General features: G+C 35.8%; 2 protein-coding genes across 2 annotated transcripts in view; one reads left to right on the forward strand and one right to left on the reverse strand.

Annotated features, from left to right (window-relative positions):
* Positions 1–27,955, reverse strand: part of LOC124366998 — a 413,006-nt gene that overhangs the window by 217,376 nt on the left and 167,675 nt on the right. The gene's annotated exons all lie outside the window — the stretch shown is intronic.
* On the forward strand, positions 295–26,048 carry LOC124367002 (dolichol kinase). The gene is made up of 9 exons (XM_046823659.1): positions 295–592; positions 2,907–3,148; positions 5,134–5,345; positions 8,987–9,172; positions 10,729–10,938; positions 11,727–11,891; positions 15,844–15,940; positions 16,679–16,756; positions 19,309–26,048. The coding sequence occupies exons 1-9, from the start codon at positions 504–506 to the stop codon at positions 19,434–19,436; spliced, it is 1,407 nt and encodes a 468-aa protein (XP_046679615.1). The 5' UTR covers positions 295–503; the 3' UTR covers positions 19,437–26,048.

The following is a 27,955-nucleotide window of genomic DNA, read 5'->3' on the forward strand; positions in this document are numbered from 1 at the left end:
TATCATTTCTTTGGTGGGATTTTTGACCCCAATGTAAGTTTGTTTGTTTTCTATAAAATATACTTTAAGAATATCGTTTTAAAATATGACTTTATTTATAATAACATAATTAAATTTATACTGTAGTGATGAATTAATGATGGAAAAGGAGCAGACCACAAATACAAATAAACAAGACTTACACATATGATTAGAGGTGGACCTTGAGTAGATTTTAAGCTATATGTAACTTATTTCCCGCCTTGTAATACAATCACTAATCAGCGGAAAGTAAATGAACATGTCAACACCAACTGTCAACTTAGTCGAACTGTTGTCTGTACGTGTTTTGTTTTTATTGCATGGCTGATAAGTTTGCAGATCGGTATTTCATATACTTCAATTATATTCTGATTAATATTGGTGAATTCAGAAATTAATGCGTGATTTGTCTGTATTTAACGTGAATTAAACCTTCCAATTTGTAATATTGTAAACTCCAAACTATAACCTCTTGTGGAATAATGAAAAAGACGAATTCGATTCCTAGCATCATACACGAATTGAATGGCAATGTTGAGAATTACTTAATAGATAACAACATAAAAATGAGGTATGACTACCAATTGTAACGTCTTGTATAAAATGAATTGTAGAATAAAACGGTGTAACCCAATTAATTTAATATAGGTTAGATTATGCATAACTTTTTAATGTCATGGCTAATTCATAAATTTAAAATTGTACTCTAGTATAAAACCTCAAGCTCTAAAGTTTTGCTATTTTCCATTATCCAGTTTTTTTTTTTTTTTTTTTTTTTTTTAATTTGCAGGTGTATTCATAATATGCACAATAGTCCAATATTAGATTGATATACTTTACCCTACCTCCCCCTCTTTAGGGTGAGGGAGGGGTGTACCCATTTTTTAAAGTTAGACTATATGATTTGACAAAATTTTTCTTAAAAGTATTTTATTTTCTAGAACATCCACCATAAAAGTGCCATGATACAAATTTTATGGGAAGGAAAAATAATAAACCTCCAAATGACATGACAAGAGATAGGCTATGTGTTAAAGTGCTTGTACTTGTTAAATTAAAATGATAATGTACAAGTATGAAAACAGGGAATAGGCCACGAAAAAGCTGTGTTCAACGTGCCCCAAAGGCCCTCCTTTGGGGGTACATGAACCCCTTTGTTAATTTGTTGGGCTTTCATCAAATTTGTAAGTATGATAAGATTCAAAATCTTATAACTTACCCCCATAATAATCCATTGCAATTTTCTGTTTGGAAAGAAAAACACTCTTTTTTCTGTTACGTCTTAGGTTGTAGAATTATGCATGTATCTCAAGTAGGAAAACTTCAATTAGACTCATTTTAGACTGGTAATGAATAATTGAAACATCTTCAGGTAGAAAAGTTAGACATTTCTTTTCAAATATTAAATTTATTAGGAATGTATAATTCTGTGGTGAGATTTTCTGACTCTCAAAGTAAGTTTGTGTGTTTTCTAGTAAGTAGGCATTGAAACTCATGTAAAAAAAAAAATGTTGACAAAATCGGAAAACGTTTTAAAAGTTGGGGAGATGGTACTTCCCAAATAGAAGCTTTTTATTTGTAGTCAACAGGGACTTTTAATGACCTTGTACGCATTCACATATTTGTACCTTTTTTATTTCAGTGGAACTAGTACAAGTAACCTGTATCCCCACATCCCTTATCATGTCGTTTGGTTGGGTTTCTCATCCCTGTCCAATTGTACAAATTTAATTTTTATCATGTCATGCTCTTCATCTCTTCAAGAACTTTGAAATTATACGCATATTGACCTATCTTCACATTTAAGTTTTACACTGACTCCTCTTTGGTTGTCTTCCTGAGGAGGTAGAAATTCTATGTTATAAAAAGTAGGTCATAGTCTTCATTGATGTGCAAAGTGTAGATTCTATAAGTAAAATCAATACTTTGGTACCGTATCCGGAGGCCACGATTTTTGGACGAGTTTTCCTTATTGGGAACCAAAATAAACTTTATTTTATGTTACTAGTACAATCCGTAATGAATCGAAAAACACCCGATGATTTATACTTTCTGCTTCAAAATTGCCTCCAAATAGGCCTAGATAAGCGACCCTTAAAATAGGCCTAGACACACAAATCACCTGTCACTATCGAATAATTAACTTTTGTTCTTTTAGTTTTTGCTTTCATTGATTGTAGTGTGCTTAATTAATTTGTAATCTCATCATGAATTAATAAAATCTTCGCCTCTGAAATTTACTTCAAACTGAAGAGCAAAGTTTTTATCCGCAGAATACATGTGACGATCGGGAGTAGCGGTGACTGGTGGCGATGCATTCAACTCAATTCTCGCTGACATCACTTTTTGGGAGGGAGAATACAATAACTTTTAAATTTCAAAGTAGCTTACATAAGGTCTGTTATTTTTAATACTACTGTAATTTATTTTGGTCCCCAACAATGAAAACTCGTAAAAAAATAGTGGCCTTTGGTTAATACCGAATTACCATCAAATCATAACAATATTACTTTAGTAACAATAGTATTTCTGGACTTGATTCGTACTAACCATCCTGGTATTAAAAAGAGCTACAATTGGGTATAATTTTTTCAATGAATTATTCTATTGTTGGTATTTGTTGTAGAATCTGGTCCTCTAAAATGAGAATGGATATTTTATATCTCACACAATTTATATCTCTTATCCTATGTTCATCAGCTGTTTGGACGGCTGGCATTCGTTAAGTTAACAAGAAAAAGATCAGATCTGTTTGTTCCAGATGCATTGAGACCACGGAAGTGGCCTGTGCCAGCTTATTTGTAGGTAGGGTAGAAAAAAGGTTTTAAACTGTACCTTTAACATAAACAGAAGGACTACACATTTAATTAAAGTGTTGTTTACAGAAATGGAGCAAGTCCGGGATTATGGCTTTGCTTTATGTTACCTGTATCTGTGATTCTCGGGATTTGGAACTACCCAGACTGTAGCTACTTCTACCGCACAGCGACCTGTCTCAGTGTCGGGCTATTGCTCAATTCCCTCACCATCATATTCCAAGTGAACCACTCCGCTAAGTTTCGCACAGCGTGTTGTGCCGTCAACTCCACTACCACAACGTTACTGCTCAGTTACTTCTCTCATCACAGTATGTATTCGATTCCTTCGTAACTTATGTTTGTGGGCACCTAAATACTGAATTTGTGTAAGTTAATGAAAAGTGAAATTGCTAACTTTGTGACTGGGTTGCAGTCCCATAATCCTGCTGCTTTGAGATTGGATTTTGAAGATTATGTGATAGAGCTGGATGGGGTGTTTTGGAATCTGTCAAAATTTCTAACAGTATTCTTACGTGAATACCAACCATTTGTGTAATTTGGAGCCTCTAGGTAGATGTCAGGCACCTTTGGTAGTCGAAGGATGGAATTTCTAGCAACCTACCAAAGCCAAGACTGAAATTCCCATGGTTTGAAAATTGTGGGAAACTACAAGAGGTATTGTTCATTGGCTTATTAATTACCAGGAGACACCCCTGCTTACTTTACAGGTTCACTATGCTCGCTTCTGTCTCCCCCAGGCATTGTTATCATGATTGTATCAACTGGTACCTCAATGTTATTTTAAACATGTAAGAACAGATGTTCTTCTTGCATGTAGATTAAAATTCAGTGTTCATTTCATTTCTATTTGTGACTAGACTACTAGAATCTAAAGTTGTACGGTTGATTGTTATTTGAATAAATGTAACTTTAATATATCTATAGTTGTAAATGTGTTTGTAGTTAAAGAATTAAAATACAAATGATTACGTGGTGTCTATGGCTTGATGAGGTTACATTGAACATAACAATTTGTAACGCAGGTAGGTTTTATAGTTATTATTTATAAATTATTTTTGAAGACAGATATCCATTTAATTACATCTTTTATAGAGTTAAATTTTAAAAAATGTTAAAGTTAATTTAATGCTTAGATGCTACCTAAGAAAGAGACAACCAATTGTTCAATATAGTCATACAATACAATCATTCATAATCCATTTTCGTTTTAACCTATATGTACTTTATGTCACTGTTTGTAGGTCAGTATAAATTATTGTACGAATCTGCACATTCTGTTTGATGATGTGATACATTCAGTTTGTCATGTATTCAGCTAGAGGGTTGTCACACATTTGAATAATAAAATTCTAGTTGTGATTAGTACATTTCAGCATTCTCTATTTTACCTGTGTCTGAGCAACCTCTTCTGCAATTTTTACTCAACACAGACGGCTATTTTTGTGTAAATGTGTGTTGCGAAACTTTAAGGCATATTTCAAAGGCAAGGGCGAAACTTATACTTGACATGTTTACAAATCATTGGATTCCTAAGGCCTCTAACACAATTTTCAAATTTGTATGAAAATGGTCCCATGCGACTGATTACAGCTATTTGAAGTCAATTAGAAACAACATGAAACTGGTTTCATAGCCCAGAGACACTTGACCTGTTATGTACTTTTGTTAAAGTTTTTTTTCTAAATGTCACTTTATTCTTTAATGGATCTTTGTAGCTTTGCCACTGAAAAGAGAATAAAATGGCTGTGTAGTTATTGATAATTTAAATAAGATTTGTAAAGGAAGAGTACAAACATCAGAGTCTTCTGGTTCGCGTCACATCAGAATATCGCTTAAACAATTGACTCCTTGAAATATTTTGCTCTCTGTGGTTATCCCTCTTCAGTAAACAGATTTTGAACCAATACTTAAGTTATGACACAGACCACGTAAGCCTAGGAACTAAAAAAGACTACAAAGTTTTGAGTGTATGATACTACAATTTAAACTACAATTTCCATCATCACTGTACTAGTAATAGTCTGCATTAACTCTTTATTAGTAAATAAATGCTTTTATTCTCCATCTACGATAAAACGGCAATGATTACAAAACAGAGAAGGGTTATGTTAATGAACTATAGCATAAAGGCGCTTCCACTAGAACCAATGCCATGTAACTGACTAAAATGATCTGAAAGGCTGAAAATTCTAAAAACCTACTTGATTGTATGGATGGTTGTAATTTTTTGTTTCTGCTGTTTGTGTGCTTGATACTTAATAGTCCAAGATTTGAAACCCACTATCCTGACCAGATCTGCTGTTCAATGTTCTGCTCGGAATGGCCAGCAGCTTCGGTTACAACAAGCTTCTGCTGCTGACACTGCAAGCTTCACCAAGTAGTTTCACGTTTGGCGAAGCAGCTGTGATAGTACAAGCGGCCATCTTATTCTTCGCCTCAGCCGTTGGATCTGTATTTACGGCGGTGCCAGTTACGTGCATTGACATCTCCACAAAGATTTTACAGGTACGTGGTCTTTAAATTTGACAATAATAAAACATAGAATTTGCATAACAACTCAAGTTTTTAATTATTAGCACAGAAACAAGAGTTGGAATCCACAGTAAAGGAATGAAAGCATGGTGCTCGTTCCCACAACTCCTGCTGCTCGTTCCCACGACTCCTGGTGCTTGTAACCATAATTCCTGGTGCTTTTACAATCACAACTCCTGGTATCGCTTATTTATAATTTTATTTGCAACAAAATTATTGATGGTACCACAAAGAAAACTTACTTGTTCCCCTTTGCGGCAGGGGGCAGAATAAAAACATAACAGTGGGTTTTTTTTTTCCTTGGGGCGGCCTACTGCCATGCACTTAAGCCTCAAGGGCTTTTTGCGCACCCCAGAAACACACCATGAGGCCTACCAGTCTATAATTTCAGCAGTTCCACAAACCACCAAAAACAACCTATCAGGTCCTCCTGGGGAAATTCACCACCCCTGTCCAAAATACCAAAGATGGCATACCGCTCCCTTGCTATTGAAGGGCAGTCAAAGAGCAGGTGCTCAGCAGTTTCATCTTGCTCATTACACATTCTGTAGAGCGGATCCTCCTGAAGGATGCGACTCTGTGAAGATGCTTCCTCAGGTAACCATGCCCCGTGATAAGACCAATAACCCAAGAAGACATTGATTTAAGATCTATTTAATGAGATCCAACGCCACCCTGGAGGAAGGCGTCTGTAATACCATTCTGCTCATCCTCAAGCCCGGATGCAACCTCCACCTTCCAATGCAACCTCTCATGCTCCGCACAAACCCAATTCGAGACAACCCTAGAGGATTCACACCTTGGAACACCGCAGAACGGTTGAGGGCCCGTCATAATTGTCGCTGAGCCCCGGTTGGCCAGAGCATCAGCTCTTTCGTTCCCAGGGATCCCCTCATGACCAGGAACCCAACAAACGGTCACATTGTTGATTCTGGCAAGGGAGGAAATGGCTTGTTAGCAATCCCAAATTAGTTTGGATTTGATCACACAAGAGTCCAGCACCATCAGCACCGCCTGACTGTCCGTGAAAATATGAATTGTCTTGCTCCTATATCGCAGACGAAGATTCTCACGAGCACATTCCATAATAGTTGCGACCTCCACCTGAAAAACTATCGGATACGGACCCATAGGGACCACCAGCTCCCTACATGGTCTCACTCCCAGAATTCCAGCGCCTGTGCCGCTTTTTGTTTTAGAGCCGTCTGTGAACCATTCGAGCTCCGCTGTTGGAAGAGGTTTCCTTCCCTCTGACCAATCATCCCTAGAGGATACAACAATCAAAGGAAAACTTTTGTGGCATCTGATCAGAGATCATATGCAGAGCATCCTCCTGTATCAAGGTGCTAATTCTACAGGAGCAGCCCCACTGCTGCAGCCCGACCAGAGTCCCATCTGCTGAAGGCAGTAGGCACTCCTCTCGGCCATAGCCCGAATGACAATGTCCAGGGGGGCGAGGTTAAGTTAACAGTGGTTAAGTTTTGTGCATGGGCTATCACAGATTCTTCATTTGGATCGAACATATCTCTTTTGTTTGTGGACATACCTTCAACTAGTGCGATCGTAGATTTGAGCTTAATAGATCTGCTTTGAAGAGAAATTTACCTTTGTTAACATTAAACATTAAACATTTTTTGAAAAATTGGTCAAAGCTATTAAAGTTAATAACATATCCAAATTTGAACTTTAAAGAAAAGAAATTTATGATACAAAAATATGTTCGCTTTCTCTACAAATTTGAAAACATCATGACTTCCCAAACGCCAGTATGGACCTTACACGCCAGTATGGACACCTTTTAAAGTGCATCTCAGCAGAAAAAATCTGATTACCAAACATTAAACATTTTTTGAAAAATTGGTCAAAGCTATTAAAGTTAATAACATATCCAAATTTGAACTTTAAAGAAAAGAAATTTATGATACAAAAATATGTTCGCTTTCTCTACAAATTTGAAAACATCATGACTTCCCAAACGCCAGTATGGACCTTACACGCCAGTATGGACACCTTTTAAAGTGCATCTCAGCAGACAAAATCTGATTACCAAAGTCCAAGCTGATAAAGAGGAAGCAGTACTCAATCCAAAGAAAGAAGATCTGAAAGACATGCAACAATATCAACAGTATGGAAGGGCAGAAGTTGTTTGGCAAAAAACTTTTTGAAGTGTTTTTTTTATGTTTTGTCACTTGATATAACATACAAGTGACAAATACATACATACATACATACATACATACATACATACACATGCTAATGTTGTAAGGATTTTTTATAACATAAAATTTTGTACTTAGACTAGCATTAAAAAAGTGTTATAAAATAAAATTTGTTCTAGAACACCTTACTATTTTTTTATTTCAAAATACAACCTAATCTTAACTAAATTTATGTAACCTAAATAAACCTAACCTAAACTAAATTAAATTAACATATCATGGTGTGGTTATGTTAGGTTGTGTATGTATAATTGATACAAAATTTGAATATATGAAAAAAGGGCATTTGTGGTATTGTAATAAAACTCAAAATTAAGTGCTTTGGCTTGTATATTTAAAAATTATGTCATGAAAAATGCATTAGCTAAAACATAATAGTAACTTTTTTGGCAAAATTTGCTATGTTTGTAAAAATACAAAACATTTTTCAGGACTTAGAAACTTTCAAGTGCTGTTTTCTCAAAATACACTTTACTGCGAAGTGCCTTTTTTCATCCACGCCCTCATATTTTATAATGAACCACTCCTTGTAACATAGGAAAAAACACTATAAAATAATAATATGGTAAAATAAAATTATCTTTTTAAGTGTGTTTTTTTAGGTATTTTGTTGAAATTGTATACTGAATATTTTAGGTAGTTGAGAAAGATGTGGTTAAGAAGGGGAGGTGAAAGGTTTGTTTAAAGGAAAGATGTAACTCACTGAAATCATCATCATCTACTACATGCAACACAGTGTGTCTCACAGACGTGTCATCCTCCCAAAGAGCTGTCAAAGGCGTCGACACACTGTCTATAGGCACATTTACAGACGAGAGTAGAGTACAGAACATTCCACTGGCAGAGTCCTCCGGTATCAAAAGTGTAGTCCGGTAGTCTAATTACACGGGAATACACATCTGTCCATGGTCGTGAAAGGCGAAAATTAGAGGGAGTTTTAAGCAACATGTGCCCGACCCAAGACGAGCAACGAGATTAAGATCCACCACTCCCTAATTCACGTTATGAATGTCAAAACAGGATCGGTCCAAACGTTGACCAATCAAGAGAGCCTAATCATATGTCTTCGTTTATGTTTATGTCTATCTAGCCAGTGCAGGCGAGCCATTGAGTATTATGTATAAAAAAATACAAATGTACAACAAATAAATCTAAACAATGAAATTATATTTTATATTGTAAAGAAACAGAGCTATAAATATTATACTTATAATTAATTTAATTCAATTTAAATTTTGTCAATTGGAACCACAACTTCATATTCAAGTACACATCGTCCAAGACCATCAATGTAATTCCTGGATTACTTTACATTGCTGGTTTTAATCCATTGCCAAGACACTATGAGGGTAACGATAGAGGCAATTGTAATTAACTTCAAGTATGTATTGACAGGTTGGCATGACTGGGCTGGCAGTGATGTGCTGTGGTGTGCGCTGGTTCCCCCGTCTCCGAGACTCTGTGGAATTCTACTCCGCTCTGGGTTTGGTTGTCGTCTCCATTGTTGTAATGTTGCATGCACTGTTGGGATTCAGTGCGGTTCTGTGGTTGGTCAACCTTGCCTTCGAAGACATGCTCACGGTCAGTAATGAAGAATCAGAGCAACATTTTTGGAAAACATTATTTATAATTTATTGGACGTATACATAAATAATTTTAGTTACTTAACTGAAACTCAACAAAATTGCAGTATGTAATGTACTACAGTATTTATAAATGCTGACTCTTAATAAAAAGAACTTGAATGATGTATTATAAATTCGTGTTTATTTAATTTTTCTTGTATAAATAAAATACAATTTTGAAGGCTTTAGTGTAATTTAAATCTTATTTTCCTATTAACTGACTTATTAACTTATATGGCTGGGTGCCTGTGTATTTTTGATAGATAAGCCTATACTGCAGCTTAAATATGAGGAACATTCGTAAGTAATGAGGCAAATTACTACTGCTCAAAAACAACTTATTCAATCAGTACAAAACTTTTGCTACTTTTCAACATGGTCCCAGAAACCCCCATCTTTCTCGTTATTTTTAAATGCCCTTGGCATAAAATTCTTTAAGTTGTTCTCGAAGCCACTTTTGCGCCAGTTTTTTTATCTCTTTATTGGATCATTCTTTTGTCAGCTGTGACATATTGTCATGAAGCAAAATCATGTCTTCATTCAATAGCGCACAGCGTTTCATTCGAATGGCAGGTTTTGTCTTGTTTTCCAACATGTCACTTTAGTATTGTTGTTGATTGTTCTTTGGCATTAAAAAAAAATCACAATAAATTTGGCTCATGAAAATCCCAGAATGCAGCATTACTTTACTGGCAGATGGTTGGGTCCTGAATGTTTTTGCGAGGGGGAGAATTCGTATTCATCCACTCTAGGCTCTGTCTTTTTGAGCTGGCTCATAGTGGTGGATTCATATTTTATCACACGTTACAATTCTTTTCAAAAAACCTTCACCTTCAGTCAAATATCGATTTTTCAACTGTTGACTGATTATAAGCCGGGTTTCTTTGTGAGCATCCGTAAGTTGTCTGGGCAGCTGTCCCGCACATGTTTTCTTGTATTGCAACTTGTTGTGAATAATTTTATGGATAGTTCCACCACTGACGTTTATTTACACTTATCAGTTCAACAGTTTTACGCCTTTTGTCCCGAATTAATGCGTCAATCCGAGAGAGGAAGTCCCAACTTTGACCAGTCGTCCACTGCGTTGCTCGTCAGAAACATTTGTACAGCCACTTTAACTCTTCTACCCATTTGTAAATGTTCAATCGATTCAAACAATTGTCTCCGTACACTTTTAACATTCATTTGTAGATTTTACAACTTTTCCCACCTTTTGCAACCAAAAATCTGATCACGGCATGTTGCTCTTCCATGGTGCAATTCTCAAGCAGACTATTGTTAATTGAGTAAATTTGAGATTATGTTTACAGTCTATGATTGGACAGCTGATCAAATATCATCATAAGGTTGCCAACTTTATGTCCTGAAAGTTTCATATGGATTAATACAGCCGATTTAGAGCAGCAGTAATTTGTCTCGTTATTTATTAGATGATCCTCGTAATTAATCAACATTTAGTAATTGTTTTATTATCAATGTTTATCAAAAACTGAAGTCCGTACCATGATGCAGGTGAAGCTCCTAGGCTCTTGGGTGGTGATGACGGCTCTGGCAGTGGTAGCAACCATGACACAAGTGAAAGCTGGACAGAAGGCTTCCACAATTGTCCGCAAGTACTTCCACCTGCTGGCACTATTCGTCTTCCTCCCTGGTGTCGTGCTCAAGCCCTGCTTGCTCTACGTGGCTAGTGGCGTCATGCTTGCAGTCTTCATCGGACTAGAGGTAAGTTCAGGGCAGTGATAGCAACCATGACACAAGTGAGAGCTGAACAGAAGGCTTCCACAATTGTCCACAAGCACTTCCACCTGCTGGCACTATTCGTCTTCCTCCCTGGTGTCGTGCTCAAGCCCTGCTTGCTCTACGTGGCTAGTGGCGTCATGCTTGCAGTCTTCATCGGACTAGAGGTAAGTTCAGGGCAGTGATAGCAACCATGACACAAGTGAGAGCTGAACAGAAGGCTTCCACAATTGTCCACAAGCACTTCCACCTGCTGGCACTATTCGTCTTCCTCCCTGGTGTCGTGCTCAAGCCCTGCTTGCTCTACGTGGCTAGTGGCGTCATGCTTGCAGTCTTCATCGGACTAGAGGTAAGTTCAGGGCAGTGATAGCAACCATGACACAAGTGAGAGCTGAACAGAAGGCTTCCACAATTGTCCACAAGCACTTCCACCTGCTGGCACTATTCGTCTTCCTCCCTGGTGTCGTGCTCAAGCCCTGCTTGCTCTACGTGGCTAGTGGCGTCATGCTTGCAGTCTTCATCGGACTAGAGGTAAGTTCAGGGCAGTGATAGCAACCATGACACAAGTGAGAGCTGAACAGAAGGCTTCCACAATTGTCCACAAGCACTTCCACCTGCTGGCACTATTCGTCTTCCTCCCTGGTGTCGTGCTCAAGCCCTGCTTGCTTTACATACCTAAACGCCTGTGTTAGGATTAGGGACAAATGTTAATGCTAGTATTTAGTAATGGAAATCAACCTCTGGTATTGTTGGTAAACTCTCAACAATTGCAGATGGTACGAGTGGTGAAGCTCCCACCTGTATCGGCTGTGCTGGATTCTGTATTCCTGGTGTTCTCTGACGAGAAGGACAGTTCACTGGCACTGACTCCCATCTACCTCCTGGTCGGGTGCTCCGTCCCACTGTGGCTACATCCCGAGCCATCCTCCTCCCCTCAGGTATTCACCTTTTACCATTTCATAAATCGTTCATATATGCACAAGCACGAATGAATTTACATCTGTCACACCTATCAGTAGTAAGGGGACAAGTTCTAGAACAACGTAATAATTTAGTAAAGTTTCATTTAACCCTGTAAGGAGTATGGATGTCATATGACGTCTTCTTTTGATAGGTTAAAATGAGTAATGGATAAAATCCAAAAAATTACCAAAAGGAGTAAAAAATGAAAATCTTTAAAATCTCTTTAAAAATGTTTATTTACATTTGAAAGCTAAATAAAAAAGGGCTACGTGTTCTACAAGTCTTATTTCCTCACTACGGCAGACTCAATCAATATTGTCTGCCATTTGGACAACAGTAACAAACTGGATGGTTGCTCAACAAATATTTTACTCTCACTAGATAAATATGGCCACAGTATGCAGTATACAAGGAATGGCTAGTATAATGTGGCGGCATATTATGACATCAAAGTGATGCATGCGCGACGCAACCTTGAGTCAGCGGCTTCTACCAGGTGGCTACTGTGATTTGGTGGTAAAATCAGATTACAAGTGAAGGCAAGCACAAACATGGAAGTTAAGTATGTTGCCGATAGATGGAACCACTCTACAGACAAATCTACTTAAAGGCAACCAGTAATAGCCATCGCATTTACGATAATACAAAAATACAGAGGCTAAACGTCATATGACGTCCGTACTCATTATGTAGAGTTTACACGCACTCCTTAAAGGGTTAAAAAGATTAAACAGGGCTCAAAAATATAGGACCTATAAAAGAACTTTTTTATTCAGTGACTTCACTATTGTAAGAGAATGTTCAGTGAGTTTCTTATTATATTATAGAGTTTCCTTTAAAATGTAATTTTTTATCTTCAATGCCTCACTTCCAAGAACATATTTTTTTATAGAAAAATATCACTTGTGTAACATAATTTTTAAGCTCTTTTTCATAACTAAATTAATTTTTCAAGTTTACAGTAGAGTCCCGTTAATCCGACCTAATTGGGACCGAGCCCTATTCGGATTATGTGATTGTTCGGATTAGCCAGAATTACAGAAAAATACGGTTTTAAACTTGAGAATGGGTCTATTTTGTTATAGAATTATCAACATTGTTTATTAAAACATGTTTTCTGACTGTTGCATTGTATTTCTTGACAAATAAACGTGTTTGCGAATACTAAGCACATTTACCGTATTTAGTGTGAGAGTTCTATTGTTAAGCAATGTGAGTCATCCAATAAACTCTCTTCAATGCGACAGAAGACAATAACTGAACTTATGTCTTTTAACAATTAATATTGTACTCAATAATTATATCAGTACTGTAAGTCCAATTTTTGTTTGATTTCACTTCTTAATACAGTAATTTAACTCATACTTAACCTATAAGTTTCAATTTGGTACTGTATTTAACTTCATTATTTTATGTACTGTACCGTACACAATTCGTCTTAATAAAATACTGTATGTCTATTTAATTAAAGTTTTCTTTGTTTATGTACGAAACGATGCACCCATTTTCATTTTTTAAGTAAATAGTTCCTATAACTGCTCATTATCGTTATAAATAATTCCTCCTGGACCTGTTCGGATTAACCGACGTTCGGATTACACGTGTTCGGATTAGCGGGACTCCACTGTACTTTTTGATAAAGCTCATGTACATATTTTAAATAGCCATCATCTTATTCTTGGTTATCTGTAATTTAACTTTTATCATATCATTGTTTTTATCTTATTAAACCTTTTAAAATTATAATTTATAAAATAATGTATATATACTTTCAAGATTTTCATGCACGCTCCATGGACTGAGCCCTATATGAAAATAGAACGTTTGTGTTTAAAAGGTCCTGTTGCCGCTGTTATCTGGCCTGCTGTCAGTTGGTGTCGGGGACACAGCTGCCAGTGTGTGTGGCTCATTGTGTACATTGCCATGTTGCAGGTCCTGTTGCCGCTGTTATCTGGCCTGCTGTCGGTCGGTGTCGGGGACACAGCTGCCAGTGTATGTGGCTCATTGTGTACATTGCCATGTTGCAGGTCCTGTTGCCGCTGTTATCTGGCCTGCTGTCAGTTGGTGTCAGGGACACAGCTGCCAGTGTGTGTGGCTCATTGTGTACATTGCCATGTTGCAGGTCCTGTTGCCGCTGTTATCTGGCCTGCTGTCAGTTGGTGTCAGGGACACAGCTGCCAGTGTGTGTGGCTCATTGTGTACATTGCCATGTTGCAGGTCCTGTTGCCGCTGTTATCTGGCCTGCTGTCGGTCGGTGTCGGGGACACAGCTGCCAGTGTGTGTGGCTCATTGTGTACATTGCCATGTTGCAGGTCCTGTTGCCACTGTTATCTGGTCTGCTGTCGGTCGGTGTCGGGGACACAGCTGCCAGTGTGTGTGGCTCATTGTGTACATTGCCATGTTGCAGGTCCTGTTGCCGCTGTTATCTGGCCTGCTGTCAGTTGGTGTCAGGGACACAGCTGCCAGTATGTGTGGCTCATTGTGTACATTGCCATGTTGCAGGTCCTGTTGCCGCTGTTATCTGGCCTGCTGTCAGTCGGTGTCGGGGACACAGCTGCCAGTGTGTGTGGCTCATTGTGTACATTGCCATGTTGCAGGTCCTGTTGCCACTGTTATCTGACCTGCTGTCAGTTGGTGTCAGGGACACAGCTGCCAGTGTGTGTGGCTCATTGTGTACATTGCCATGTTGCAGGTCCTGTTGCCGCTGTTATCTGGCCTGCTGTCGGTCGGTGTCGGGGACACAGCTGCCAGTGTGTGTGGCTCATTGTGTACATTGCCATATTGCAGGTCCTGTTGCCGCTGTTATCTGGCCTGCTGTCAGTTGGTGTCAGGGACACAGCTGCCAGTGTGTGTGGCTCATTGTGTACATTGCCATGTTGCAGGTCCTGTTGCCGCTGTTATCTGGCCTGCTGTCGGTCGGTGTCGGGGACACAGCTGCCAGTATGTGTGGCTCATTGTGTACATTGCCACGTTGCAGGTCCTGTTGCCACTGTTATCTGGTCTGCTGTCGGTCGGTGTTGGGGACACAGCTGCCAGTGTGTGTGGCTCATTGTGTACATTGCCATGTTGCAGGTCCTGTTGCCGCTGTTATCTGGCCTGCTGTCAGTTGGTGTCAGGGACACAGCTGCCAGTGTGTGTGGCTCATTGTGTACATTGCCATGTTGCAGGTCCTGTTGCCGCTGTTATCTGGCCTGCTGTCGGTCGGTGTCGGGGACACAGCTGCCAGTGTATGTGGCTCATTGTGTACATTGCCATGTTGCAGGTCCTGTTGCCGCTGTTATCTGGCCTGCTGTCAGTTGGTGTCAGGGACACAGCTGCCAGTGTGTGTGGCTCATTGTGTACATTGCCATGTTGCAGGTCCTGTTGCCGCTGTTATCTGGCCTGCTGTCAGTTGGTGTCAGGGACACAGCTGCCAGTGTGTGTGGCTCATTGTGTACATTGCCATGTTGCAGGTCCTGTTGCCGCTGTTATCTGGCCTGCTGTCAGTTGGTGTCAGGGACACAGCTGCCAGTGTGTGTGGCTCATTGTGTACATTGCCATGTTGCAGGTCCTGTTGCCGCTGTTATCTGGCCTGCTGTCGGTCGGTGTCGGGGACACAGCTGCCAGTGTGTGTGGCTCATTGTGTACATTGCAATGTTGCAGGTCCTGTTGCCGCTGTTATCTGGCCTGCTGTCAGTTGGTGTCAGGGACACAGCTGCCAGTGTGTGTGGCTCATTGTGTACATTGCCATGTTGCAGGTCCTGTTGCCGCTGTTATCTGGCCTGCTGTCAGTTGGTGTCAGGGACACAGCTGCCAGTGTGTGTGGCTCATTGTGTACATTGCCATGTTGCAGGTCCTGTTGCCGCTGTTATCTGGCCTGCTGTCAGTCGGTGTCGGGGACACAGCTGCCAGTGTGTGTGGCTCATTGTGTACATTGCCATGTTGCAGGTCCTGTTGCCGCTGTTATCTGGCCTGCTGTCGGTCGGTGTCGGGGACACAGCTGCCAGTGTGTGTGGCTCATTGTGTGGGCGTCATTTTTGGCCAGGTAACTTCATTAATATTAAATTATTTATTAAGTACATTGCATTTTATATTTGTCTGATTTTATTGTTCTTTTGTCAGCCCTTTGAGGTTTTTTCTTCAAAAATCATAAGTGTTGTAACTTTTGAAGAGTATAATTCTCATACATCATCCATGGTCGATTTTTTTCTATTAAATTCCAACTATATATCAATTTTTTAATATTTGTGGTTTCAATCTATACTCATATAAAATTACAATCAGTGACAAGTGAATTCACAATATTGTCTTCTGAGCCTAGCTTAGTACACTTAGCGTTTTATCTTGTACTCAGTGAGAGATTGTTAACTAGTCATCATTACATAACTATGATAGGAAGGGTTGATTTAATTGAATTTTGATTTTAGCTGCAGTTCACCTTCTTTTTATTGCAGAGTTTGTTATCTGACACTGTCTCAGACTTGACTTCTTGAATCTGGAGTCATGTTCATCTGAAGAGATCCAAAAAAAAGTCGACGATTATGAAGCTCAAAACTAAACATGTACATCGTTTTGACATCAGAGACACCTATAAATAGGTGAAGTGGTGGTCTCATTGTCTCATCAAATACACAATTGAGTACACTACGATGTGGTAGACACAAACTTTAAGCACTATTGATTCAACCATTCCTATCATAGCAACGTTACTTATAGAAAACTTGGTTGCTCCACCGAGTTGCTATAAAAATATGGTGCTGAATTGAATGCACTATTCTTACAGATTCACGGAAGACCAAGGAGGGGTCAGCAGCTTGCTTTTTGTCACAACTGTTTTTTGTCATTGCACTAATACATTTCGGTAAGTCAATAAACTAATTTTGAAATATAAATAAATGTTTGATATTTATGTATATTATATCACTTCAACTGACAATGTCTATCAGTTTGAACGCTGTTAAACTATACCTAATCTGCTGACCTAATTTTTTATAATAGAAAAAAATGTTAGTTAATAATATAATAATTCACAGTTTGGGATAAAACATGCTGTAACTGATATGGTCACTGTTCTGGATGATGCATACTATAACTATATGAGTGTTGTCTGAGTTGAAGCATACTGAATGAATGAATGTTTATTGTCATATTACATCTTACAAAGATCCAGCTATGCTGGTAAGACAGATGACATAGTCAGAAATTTCCCTTTTTTCGGTCTCCCATCGTTAGTACTAATAGATTTAACAAGATTCTAGCTAAAATGATTTGCTAACAAATAAATAAGCTCTATTATAAATAACAGTATTAACATTTTCAGCTATGAATAAATTAACTATAAACTAATTAACAGTATTAAAACCTATGTCAAACATTTAATTTGTAAAGCATTCCTGAGTCAGATAACATTAAAATTGTAGTACACAATAATGTAATAACAATCATTCATTAAACTAATTAACAAATAAAACAATAAATTACTAAAACAATTAACAAGTAAAACAATAAAATTAATAAAACCATTAACAAACCAAACAATAAAATTGGTAACAATATAACAATATTCAAAAAACAAAATGGAGATCAATTATTGAATTTTGTATTATATTAAATTAAGTTTTTTTAGGAGAAAACACTTAATCTTCATAACTAGATTATTATGTTTTTGTCATTCAGAAATTCGGAAATCTTGTAATAAGCCTTTTTGACAAACATACTTTTTATTCTATCTAAGAATTCAACTTGTGGCATTTGTTTGAAATTGTTAGGCAATTTGTTGTAAAGTTTAATACCCATATAATACAAACTTTTTTCAAATATGGCTGTGGTGTGTACAGGATATATTAACAAATTGGTATTTCTAGTATTGTGTTGATGAATAGTTTTTTCTTTAGAAAACCAGTTCAAGTTTTGATGAACTTGACTCAGTACTTCATACATGTACACGCAAGGGACAGTAAGAATCTTCAGTTTCTTAAATTTTTCTTTACAAGAACTTCTTCTGGATGAGAATGTCATTATTCTTATAATCTTTTTTTGGATTTTTAACACTTTTTCTGTTATCTCTACTGAGCCCACAATGTAATTCCAAACTTCATAATCGAGTAAAAATAGCCATAGTATAGGGCCATACTATAACTCATACAAGCACTGTTCGGGATGAGGCATGCTATAACTGATACGAGTGCTATTCGGGATGAGGCATAATATAACTGATACAAGTGCTGTTCGGGATGAGGCATAATATAACTGATACGAGTGCTGTTCGGGATGAGGCATAATATAACTGATACAATCGCTGTTTGGGATGAGGCATACTATATCTGATACGATCACTGTTCGGGATGAAGCATACTATATCTGATACGAGTGCTGTTCGGGATGAGGCATACTATAACTGATACAAGTACTGTTCGGGATGAGGCATACTATAACTGATACAATCGCTGTTTGGGATGAGGCATACTATATCTGATACGATCGCTGTTCGGGATGAAGCATACTATATCTGATACAAGTACTGTTCGGGATGAGGCATACTATAACTGATACAATCGCTGTTTGGGATGAGGCATACTATATCTGATACGATCGCTGTTCGGGATGAAGCATACTATATCTGATACGAGTGCTGTTCAGGATGGGGCATACTATAACTGCTACGAGTGCTGTTCAGAGAGTATCCAATATTTTAATATGTAAAAACTAGCTTACTGATCGCACCGAAGTTTAAGTTCAAAGTATTCAAAGTTCTCATTGATGGAGACCTACCAAAACACTAATCACTTTCATACTAATCATAACCTTTTTCAAACAGTTGAACCACAAATCCACGGAAGTTGTGGATATGACTTCTCCCTGAAAGGTTTGTGGATCTTTTAAGTCGTCTCGGCACACATTTTCCCAAATTCAAAACAAAACTTGATATAAATTCACTGATCTTGTTCTGTCATTTTTGAGAGAAAATATCAGATAAAAGCTTGAGAACAATGCACACTGAATGCTGACTGACAGCCGAATTATTTAACGTATAAATGAGAGCTGTTATCGGTGCAAGGAGGAGGGTACAGAGATAGTGCATGCTTGGTAACTGCTGTAAATAATAAGTAATTGAATATCAAAGTTACAATAATATTCTTCAAGTAGCTGGTTCATATCATTTGTTATATTTAATACCATGCCATGTTTGTAATAAATTGTATGTTTTATTCAATATATATGTTATACTTCATTGTTTAAATATTCAAAACGTATAAACTTTACAATAAAAACTAAAAAGTCTTTGGATGAATATTAGTTATGTCTTTAAAATGAGAAATCTCCCACAAAATTGCGATAAAAAATAGGGTGTAAAACTGCATTATGGGGGAAATTTCAAGGTCATATTACTACAGCCTTGGCTTCACTGTACAGGTTATGCGCCAAGGAACAACCTGCTGCAGCCGATCGCTGCCATCGCGGTGGTAACACTGGTGGAGGCCACAACGGACCAGATAGACAACCTCGCGCTGCCTCTGATCATGTACTGCATGTTATTATAGTCTCCGTGTCCTGTGTGTTAGAATCTCACCATATCATACAGTCCGGACCGGTAATGTGTGGTTATATCTATTAATAAGACGTGTTATTGAATTTTCACAAATATAGGCGTTACAATATTGAATATCGGTTAGCCAATGTAATACTAAAACTGTACGATACAATACATTACTTCATAGCAGTCATCCTATATTGTATAATATGGAACAGTGTATAATCTGATGTAGTGTGTTCGAAAGTAAGTACAATATCCTTAACACAGCAATGTAACAGCTGACGTTTTACGTGTGCTCTTATTAGTTTCTTTGCACAAAGGACATTTAAAAAAAAGCGGGTTTTATTTTTTAATATTTGAGTTGGTTGGATATCCTACCATCTATGAATCAAGTGTTGCGGTCAGTCATCACTTATAGATACAGAAAACATTAATCTAGCTACCATTTTCATCATATCTGAGAGATGTGTGGTCAGCTAGAGCAATGGAGCTGTCTTAAGTAAAGAATGTTGGATTGGAAAATGCAACCATGAGAACTCAAAATAACTGAATTTTAAATATACCTCTCAACTATGTATAAGGTAGGATTAAATCACACCACATGTCGTGCAACAGGCTTTGCTGGGATTATATGGACAATGTTGTCTTTAGCTATAACTGTTACTGTGTTACATGTTAAAATGTTATATGATTGTAGTAAATTTGTTAAAAAATGTATTTATTCTGTTATGGTTGCTCATAAGACCAATGTAAAAATGTTCGCTACGCTCTGTTCAACCCCATGGATGACATGCACCATCATAAACCTCGATGTTGTTTATATAAAAATGAAGCTTCTTGTAAAATTTCAAGTGTATAAGTCAGTTTGTTCTTGAGTTATTGTGCGGACAGACAAATGAAGTTTTTTCCATCCTCCTGATAGATAGGTTTTCCAAACTTTCAACCAATAAGTTTTTGGGAATTTCCTCAAAGTTTCACGTAAATTATGAAGCTCTGAGTAACCTAAGTAAAATGTGTTTTATGTCGACACTTTAAGTACTGCTGCAAAAACATTTCAAATGTGTTTTTGCATATTTTAAACAATTTAGAGCACCATGAGGACAGAGAGATCTGATTTTTTAGAATCTATTTACTTCATCCAAATAAAAAAAATAGGCTCGCCAATAACCAATAGGTCGAGCGTTAACACTCATTACTGAGTAATATGCATGGACAAACAAGGTTCAGTGTTTCAGTGGTAGGAGCAAATATCATGGCCAATTAAGTACACAAAGAATATTGATAAGCATAAAATAAACAAATCAGGACTTTGTGACGAAATGGTGATTTATTACACAAACAATGGTGGTAAAAACCCATTAGAATCAACTGCCATGCCAGTGGAAGAAGAACCAATTTTAAAATCTAGCTTAGAAGAGTTTTTAAGAGATGTCACAGCCGATGTCAGCAACAAGGATTGAAATAGATACACACCCCCCTCCTTCCTACATCTGTCACGTTGTTCCAAATGGATAGCTGCTCTAACATCTGGCTACTCATGCATAGTGACGAAGTGTAGTTTAGGATTAGTGACTATATTATGGAAACATTACTGTAAACAGCTGATTTGTGTCAATTTGTGAGTTATTTTTAACTGTGACTGTGAGTCTATGAAGAAATTATTATCCTTGATAAAGACACTTTGGTATATTTTCAGTGATAAGATAGACAACAGTTGTATCAAAATAATTTTAAAACAAAGCCTTTTAAAAATAATAACAAATTTCATCATTGACGACAGATTTCACCAAGAGGGTGTTATCCGCTTGGTGGTACATATGCAGAAAAGCAGTATAATGCTTTATACATTGTAATGGAAAATATATGTGTATTTCTTTTGTATTTCATACAGAAAATAGTACTAACGAGGAACATGATTTGTACTATAGCAGTATGACCTCGATGTGATATTTTACAATGTGATATACTTCATATCAACGTTTTCATCCTTGCTGATCAAATATTATATTTAGAAACTATTCTCTTTAAGATACAAACCTGCATTCTTAATACATATTTATACTGCTTTTAGTGTATTTTAAAATGTAATTATATTGATACTGGGTTTCTAGCTACATAGAAAAACAATGTACTTCAGTTTCATGAGCAAATTATTTATTGCTATTGATTTAAAAATTAATGTTATCAGTTACTGGATTCTAAAGCCATGCTCAAGAATATGAGTGATACAAGGGCTATCCAGAAAGTAGATTATGTTTTGATATAAACAAAAAACAAAGTACAATAAATAATTGTATTATATATTTTTAAAGTGACACTAAAACACTATTTTTCAACATTCTCACCGTACAAATATGGGCACTTATCATAACTGTGAACTATTTTTGAAATTCCAGTGTTATAAAATTCTTATTTAATGTTCTCATTGACTTTAGAGACAATTTATCAATCACAATGCTTCATGCACATTAATTTGACCATTTTTAAACCTAATGCGGCACTGTCACACTCTACTTTCAGTAATCACATCACAGAGTTGGCTATGAATCTCAATCGGGTTACTGTGCTTAGCGTACAAAATCCTTATTACCAACTGCACTTCACAACTTTCGGGATTTTCAATTGCATCAGACATTTTAAACTGATATTGTAAAACAAAGAGGAGTGACAGTAACCTCTCACTAGCACTGCTGGATAGCCAATGAACGGAGAACCGCCCTGACATCAAAATGGCCGCAATAGTCCCGCCCTTAGCGGGTACAGAGCAAAACATAATCTACTTTTTGGATAGCCCTCTTATTTCAATAGTATTAGATTGATATACTCAATACAACAATAGAAATGCCAAAGAATAACTAAACCCTGATATAAGGGAATAACGTACAGGGAGTGGCTAAAGTATCTGACGATTTTCTTTCATGTACAGTCAAACAGTTGTGTGGCATATTCTTGTGTACTTGATGCCATTTTAATAGCCATCATGGAGTGCTCCAGTGTGCATTGTGTTTTTGTTGTAGAGGAGTATTTTTAAAATACCGATTGTACGGCGCAAATTGTGAGGAATTTTCTAACAAGAATTTTGTAATTAATGTTGATCCTCATTTATTTTATTTTTTTTCCTTTATTAAATGAACATGAAGTACAGTAATAGTGTCATACAAAATTCAAAGAGGGTATGCCATTACACAAGTAAAAATGTTAATATATTTTATGTCGTTCAGTATTAGTGCAGTTCTTTCTCAGCTTGGCGTTGTCAGGAACTCTTCAAGGGTGTATATTGGTCTTTTCACTAGGTAGTCTTGAAGTCCTTTCTTGAGTCGATTTCCTGATAGGTTTCTGATGTTTTCTGATGGTTTTTTTACCAAAAAGAGCAGTGCGGTGTTGAGGCAATATGTATCTGGAAGCATTACGGGTATGGTAGGTGTGGACGTCACTGTTGGTCTGGAGGTTTAGTCTGTCAACATGTATGATTGTTTCCAGTATGTAGAGAGCCGTTACTGTTAGTATACCCAGAGACTGGAAGGCTTGTCGGCAGCTTTGAAGTGGTTCCAGTCCAGCTAGAGTCCTAACTGCTTTCTTTTGTAAGATGAGTACTCTATTAAGGTTTCCAGCAGAGCTGCCCCAGACAACCAGGCCATATCTGATATGTGATTCCACTAATGTGTAATAGGCAGTTTTTGCAGCTTCTAAAGTTCCAATCCATTTGATACGTTTTACTACCTAGAGTCCTGTGCTCATTTTTTTGCAGGTGTTATTTACTTGTTCTGTCCATGAAAGCTTGTTATCTATTGTGATACCCAAAAACTTGACGTGATTACCTACTGATGTATTGGATAGACTTGCTGTTTCGTCTTTTTTCCTACTGAAATGCACTTGAGTTGTTTTGTCGGGGTTTAGTGCTAGGTCATTGAGTTTGCTATACATGAGAGCATTTTGTAGTAATATCATTAATTTCTTGGTTATCAACCCTTAAAGAATAGCTCTGCATATTGCCAAAGTTACGGTGGAATGTGGGGTAGAGATTTTATGATGAAAATGGGCAAACTGAAACAGTAAACCAAGAGCTTTACTTGAGAATTTTGAAGTGGGTTTTTTCCCATAACTGTAGGAAAAACGACAAAACGACTAGCTCTCAGCAAAATTTGGTTCCAAGATGAAACGAATGCAGCATGGACTACTTGAGGAGATTTTGTGGTTGCATCATCTCTTGCAATGGTAACAATGCTCGGCACACACGTCGTTCTGATTTCACTATTTTTTATTTAAAAAGTATACGAAAATAAAACCTGTAGACCAGAAGACTGGAAATATGCCATTGCTTCAATACAAAATGAGATGTTTCCAAAAAGTGATCAGCAGCTTTGCTGAGTGTCTTTCGCCTCTAAGACGAATATACACCATTTCATTAGTTCTATCTTAAAATTGTAAAAAATGTTTGTATACTGGTGTGTACCACAAGTTAATATAAAATTTGTGATTTTGAAGTTTTCCTTACAAAATTTAAAGTTGGTAATTTTTGTTCAGTGACAAATTTAGGATAGACTTACATTAGGCATATAAGAATGCTCAAGTAGAATGAACAAATGAAATGACAATAAAATCTATTCAGTCTCTTATTATAATATTCCTTATCAATGATAATCGTAATGTTGTCAGTAAAATTAAAAAGTTAAGCAAAGATTCTTGTTGAGCCTAAGATACTCAAATGTGAAACCAAAGCTAAATACAATTCTTGGATTGTACTGCCCAATATAATTTTAATTTAAAATAAGCAAAGTGGATATGCTGTTATGCAATTCAATTTAGTTCATGTTTGTAGTTGAATTATATATAAACGTAAAACAATAGTTAAAACATAATTACATGTCTTTTAGTTAAGAAATAACAATTTTCAAATAAACTGCCTTAGGATTAATAAATCAACACTGTCAGTTCTTTAACACGTTCACGACAACGGCTTATTTCCGGACTATTTTTATGTTAAACTCTAAGTACAACTAGAAAAGTATGTAGACTTCACAATTTTGCACACAAAAAATGATTTCAATATGTTTTTTCAAAGTATTTCCATGTACCTAAGGGGTACCTAAAAAATTAATTTACCTTAAAAATTAATCCATTCTGTGCCTAAAGGGTTGTACAAAATTGTCCGAGGTGTTTAAGTGCGGGATTAAATTTAACAAACCACCAAGACAGGCAAACAGTAAAAACACAATAAGGAACTGCGTAGCAACGTGTACCACCGGAAACGCTTTACGAAAGTCCGGTGTGTACCCAAAGAGGTATATGTTGTTGTGAACGCGTTAAAGCTACTTCATAATAACTTGAATAATAAATAGTGAATCTGTGATAGAATAGCTTTAGATTTGTGTTTGAATCACACAAGGGGCAGAGATTTTATCTGGTTTAGATTTGGAAAAAAAGATTTCCAAGTACATCCTAGATGTTGTCCCTCTGTTTCTTGTGGTGGAAGCGTAGATGATTGAACATTGTAATGTAGAGTTATATTCTGATGTTTGAACATATTAATGTAGAGTTATATTCTGACGTTTGAACATCGTAATGTAGAGTTATATTCCGATGTTTGAACATATTAATGTAGAGTTATATTCCGATGTTTGAACATAGTAATGTAGAGTTATATTCCGATGTTTGAACATCGTAATGTAGAGTTATATTCTGATGTTTAAATATCGTAATGTAGTTATATTCAGAGTTATATTCCGATGATGGACTGTGGAATTCCTGAACACATAAAAATGATTAGCTATATGTACAAATTACAATAATCCGCCAAGACATAGTTTGTAAACACACATGTTCCTTATTGCTCGGTTGTAATCACTGTTCATTGTTGTTTATTTATGTGTTTTATGGTAATTATAACAAATCTATTTTACTAAAATTAATCATACATCCTAAAAGACAGGACTAGATTTGTTGAGGCCTAGTCAGTCTTGTTATAGGCTTGTTATAAGACTGTTGTCTTAATTTTTTACCAATGAAACAAATTTTGTTTTAACTTAAGCTTGAACATGATTTAAATAGAATTAAATTGTTAATATTAAAAACTTTGTCAAATTTCTATAATTCAGAAATATCACAGGTTATTTACTGTGTGTTTTAGAAGAAAACCTTGACTAAAATATAAAACAGTGCCAATTTGTTGTTGTTTTAATTTCATAATGTTTTTACATTGTAAGGGGAACATATTGATTGGATAGTAAAAATATAATTTAAAAAAGCGTGTTATTTCTGAAATACAGAAAATACTGGTTATTTTTGACCAAATCTTGATTAACTGAGATATAAATTGGCAAATTTAAATCAACAGATTATAGGCTATCTCAGAGTTAAAAAAATGGATTTATCATGTAATATTAAAGTTAATAATTATCACAAACCAATGTGGTTATGTTTTGGTGAGTATTTATTTGTAGTTTTGTTTTGACACAAACATATTGGCATTTTTGTTTGTGGAAGCACAATTTTACTAGTGGTAGAGAATTATATATAAGATAGTAAATTAAGATAAATAGTTACCATAGTTTTTAGTTGAAATGTTTAACTAATATTGTTTTATTGTTGAATTACAAAGTTGTTGTTTATTTGAAAACAGTTTTGTTGTTGTTTTAATGATCTCTATATTTATGTAATTTATTAATTAATTTAATATTTATTTAGTGGTTGTATATACTAATCATATTAAGGGTGGTTGGTCACAAGATCCTTTTTCAGCTAAATAATTACCAAAATTGAATTAATAAGTTTGGTAGTTAATTTAATTAAACAAACCATTTTTTCACTTAACTATTTATAACTTGAGAGCAGTTTGTTGTAATAAGTTGAAATCTGTTACATAGCTTTATAACCCAAAAACTTAATTATTAAAACAAATATATTTTATATGATGTATTTTCAAAATGGTGGCTTCTTAAAAATGTAATGTAAAAATTTTATATGATAACAAGTTAGTTATTTTTAAAAACTTTGTTTTTTTGGAACTTCCAATAAATTTTTAACATATTTTTTAAATTTTTGAGCAGAGTCTAAATAATGTTTAACTTAAAGAACATTTTGTTCATTATTGAACAAACAAGCGATGTTTGACCCTTTGAGTGCCAAGCACTCTTTTGGTGTTTGTGTAGTGTTCAGCCAAATAATTCATAACTTGAAATAAATAAAGATAATGAGATGATTTTTTTTTTAGTATGCAGGGGAGAAAGTAGGCTGTAACTTGTAATATTTATTTAAATGACTAAACATGTTAGAAGTGTTAAATATAATAAAAGCAAAAATGAAACTTTTACATTTTTTTTAAACTTTGGAATAAAAAATTGTAATTTTATGATCTTAGTTTATTTGTATGAATTATTTTTATTGCTCCCTAAGTACATAGAAACAAACGTACCAAATTTCAAAAAAGTAAGTATTTGTATGAGTTTGGATTTTTTTATAACTGAGTTTTTATTTTTTTTAATAATTGGTATCTGTGTAATGGGATGATTTTTGTTTTATTGTGCTGGGGGAAAAGTAGGATATGACTTATAAAATTTATTTGGATGATAAAACTTGTTGAAATATTTAAATTTAAAAAATATTTAAAAAAATTTTAATTTTTGTGTGTTTTGATAAGGAAGACTTTTTTACCTTATTACATTTGTATGGAACTTTTTTATTGTTCCCTATAATAGGAACAAGTATAACTTACCAATGTTCAAAATAGTAAGTCTCTGTATTATTGAGTATGACTTTTTTTATATATTAGTGCAAAATATTAAAAATTTGCACTCGCATAAAGGTTTTCTCTCATATTTGGCAAATATTTTTCACTAGTTGTAACAAATCAAATGAAGATAAATAACAATTTTTTTGTGTAATTAGGTTTTTGGGATATACAAGCCGTTCTCAAATTAAAAATAGTTCAAAAACCAAATGGTGGCTGTTTGGGTAGTTATTAAGTTTTAAAATGATAGTTTTGCTTGTCTTGATCCAGAAATCATACCTGTAAAGGTTGGTACAGATTTCCGGGACACACTGTGTTCAAAAAAATTGAAGATCAAACATTTTTAATGCAACAAAGGGTTTCTGTTAAGATGTACAACAATTTTATTTACCATTGAGTAAATCTGATGTTACCATTTGAAAATTGTGAACAAAATAGTGTTTCATCCTAAGTTTTAAGATGCTTTAACACAATGCTATCTTTATATACAAGTTTACGCACTTAAATTCTTGATGTATTGGCACTATATGAATGTAAAAGAAGAAACATAGTTAATTGTTATTACAGCTTTCCAGAGCAACTACGAAGCCTTTAAATTTAAGTAACTGTTTATGGTAGTACATTACAGACAGTGTTATATGACAGTTGTTCAACTAACCCTTCGAGAGCTAAATAATTGCTATGCACGCTCAATTAAAATTGGTTGAGTCAAACAAAACTTTTATAATTTTATGGTATAATACACTACAGAATAATGTAGAGTATGCCAACTAAATCTTAGTTTGGATTAAATATGTTTT

The sequence above is a fragment of the Homalodisca vitripennis genome, chromosome 7 (assembly GCF_021130785.1).
Source record: "Homalodisca vitripennis isolate AUS2020 chromosome 7, UT_GWSS_2.1, whole genome shotgun sequence".
Classification (NCBI taxonomy): Eukaryota; Metazoa; Arthropoda; class Insecta; order Hemiptera; family Cicadellidae; genus Homalodisca; species Homalodisca vitripennis.

Bases quoted from the DNA above. Each gene is read 5' to 3' on its own strand.
- LOC124367002 (XM_046823659.1), top strand. From the start codon at position 504: ATGAAAAAGACGAATTCGATTCCTAGCATCATACACGAATTGAATGGC. The intron at 5,346-8,986 runs GTACGTGGTCTT...ATGTATTGACAG, and splicing joins TCTCCACAAAGATTTTACAG to GTTGGCATGACTGGGCTGGC. The intron at 9,173-10,728 runs GTCAGTAATGAA...ACCATGATGCAG, and splicing joins CCTTCGAAGACATGCTCACG to GTGAAGCTCCTAGGCTCTTG.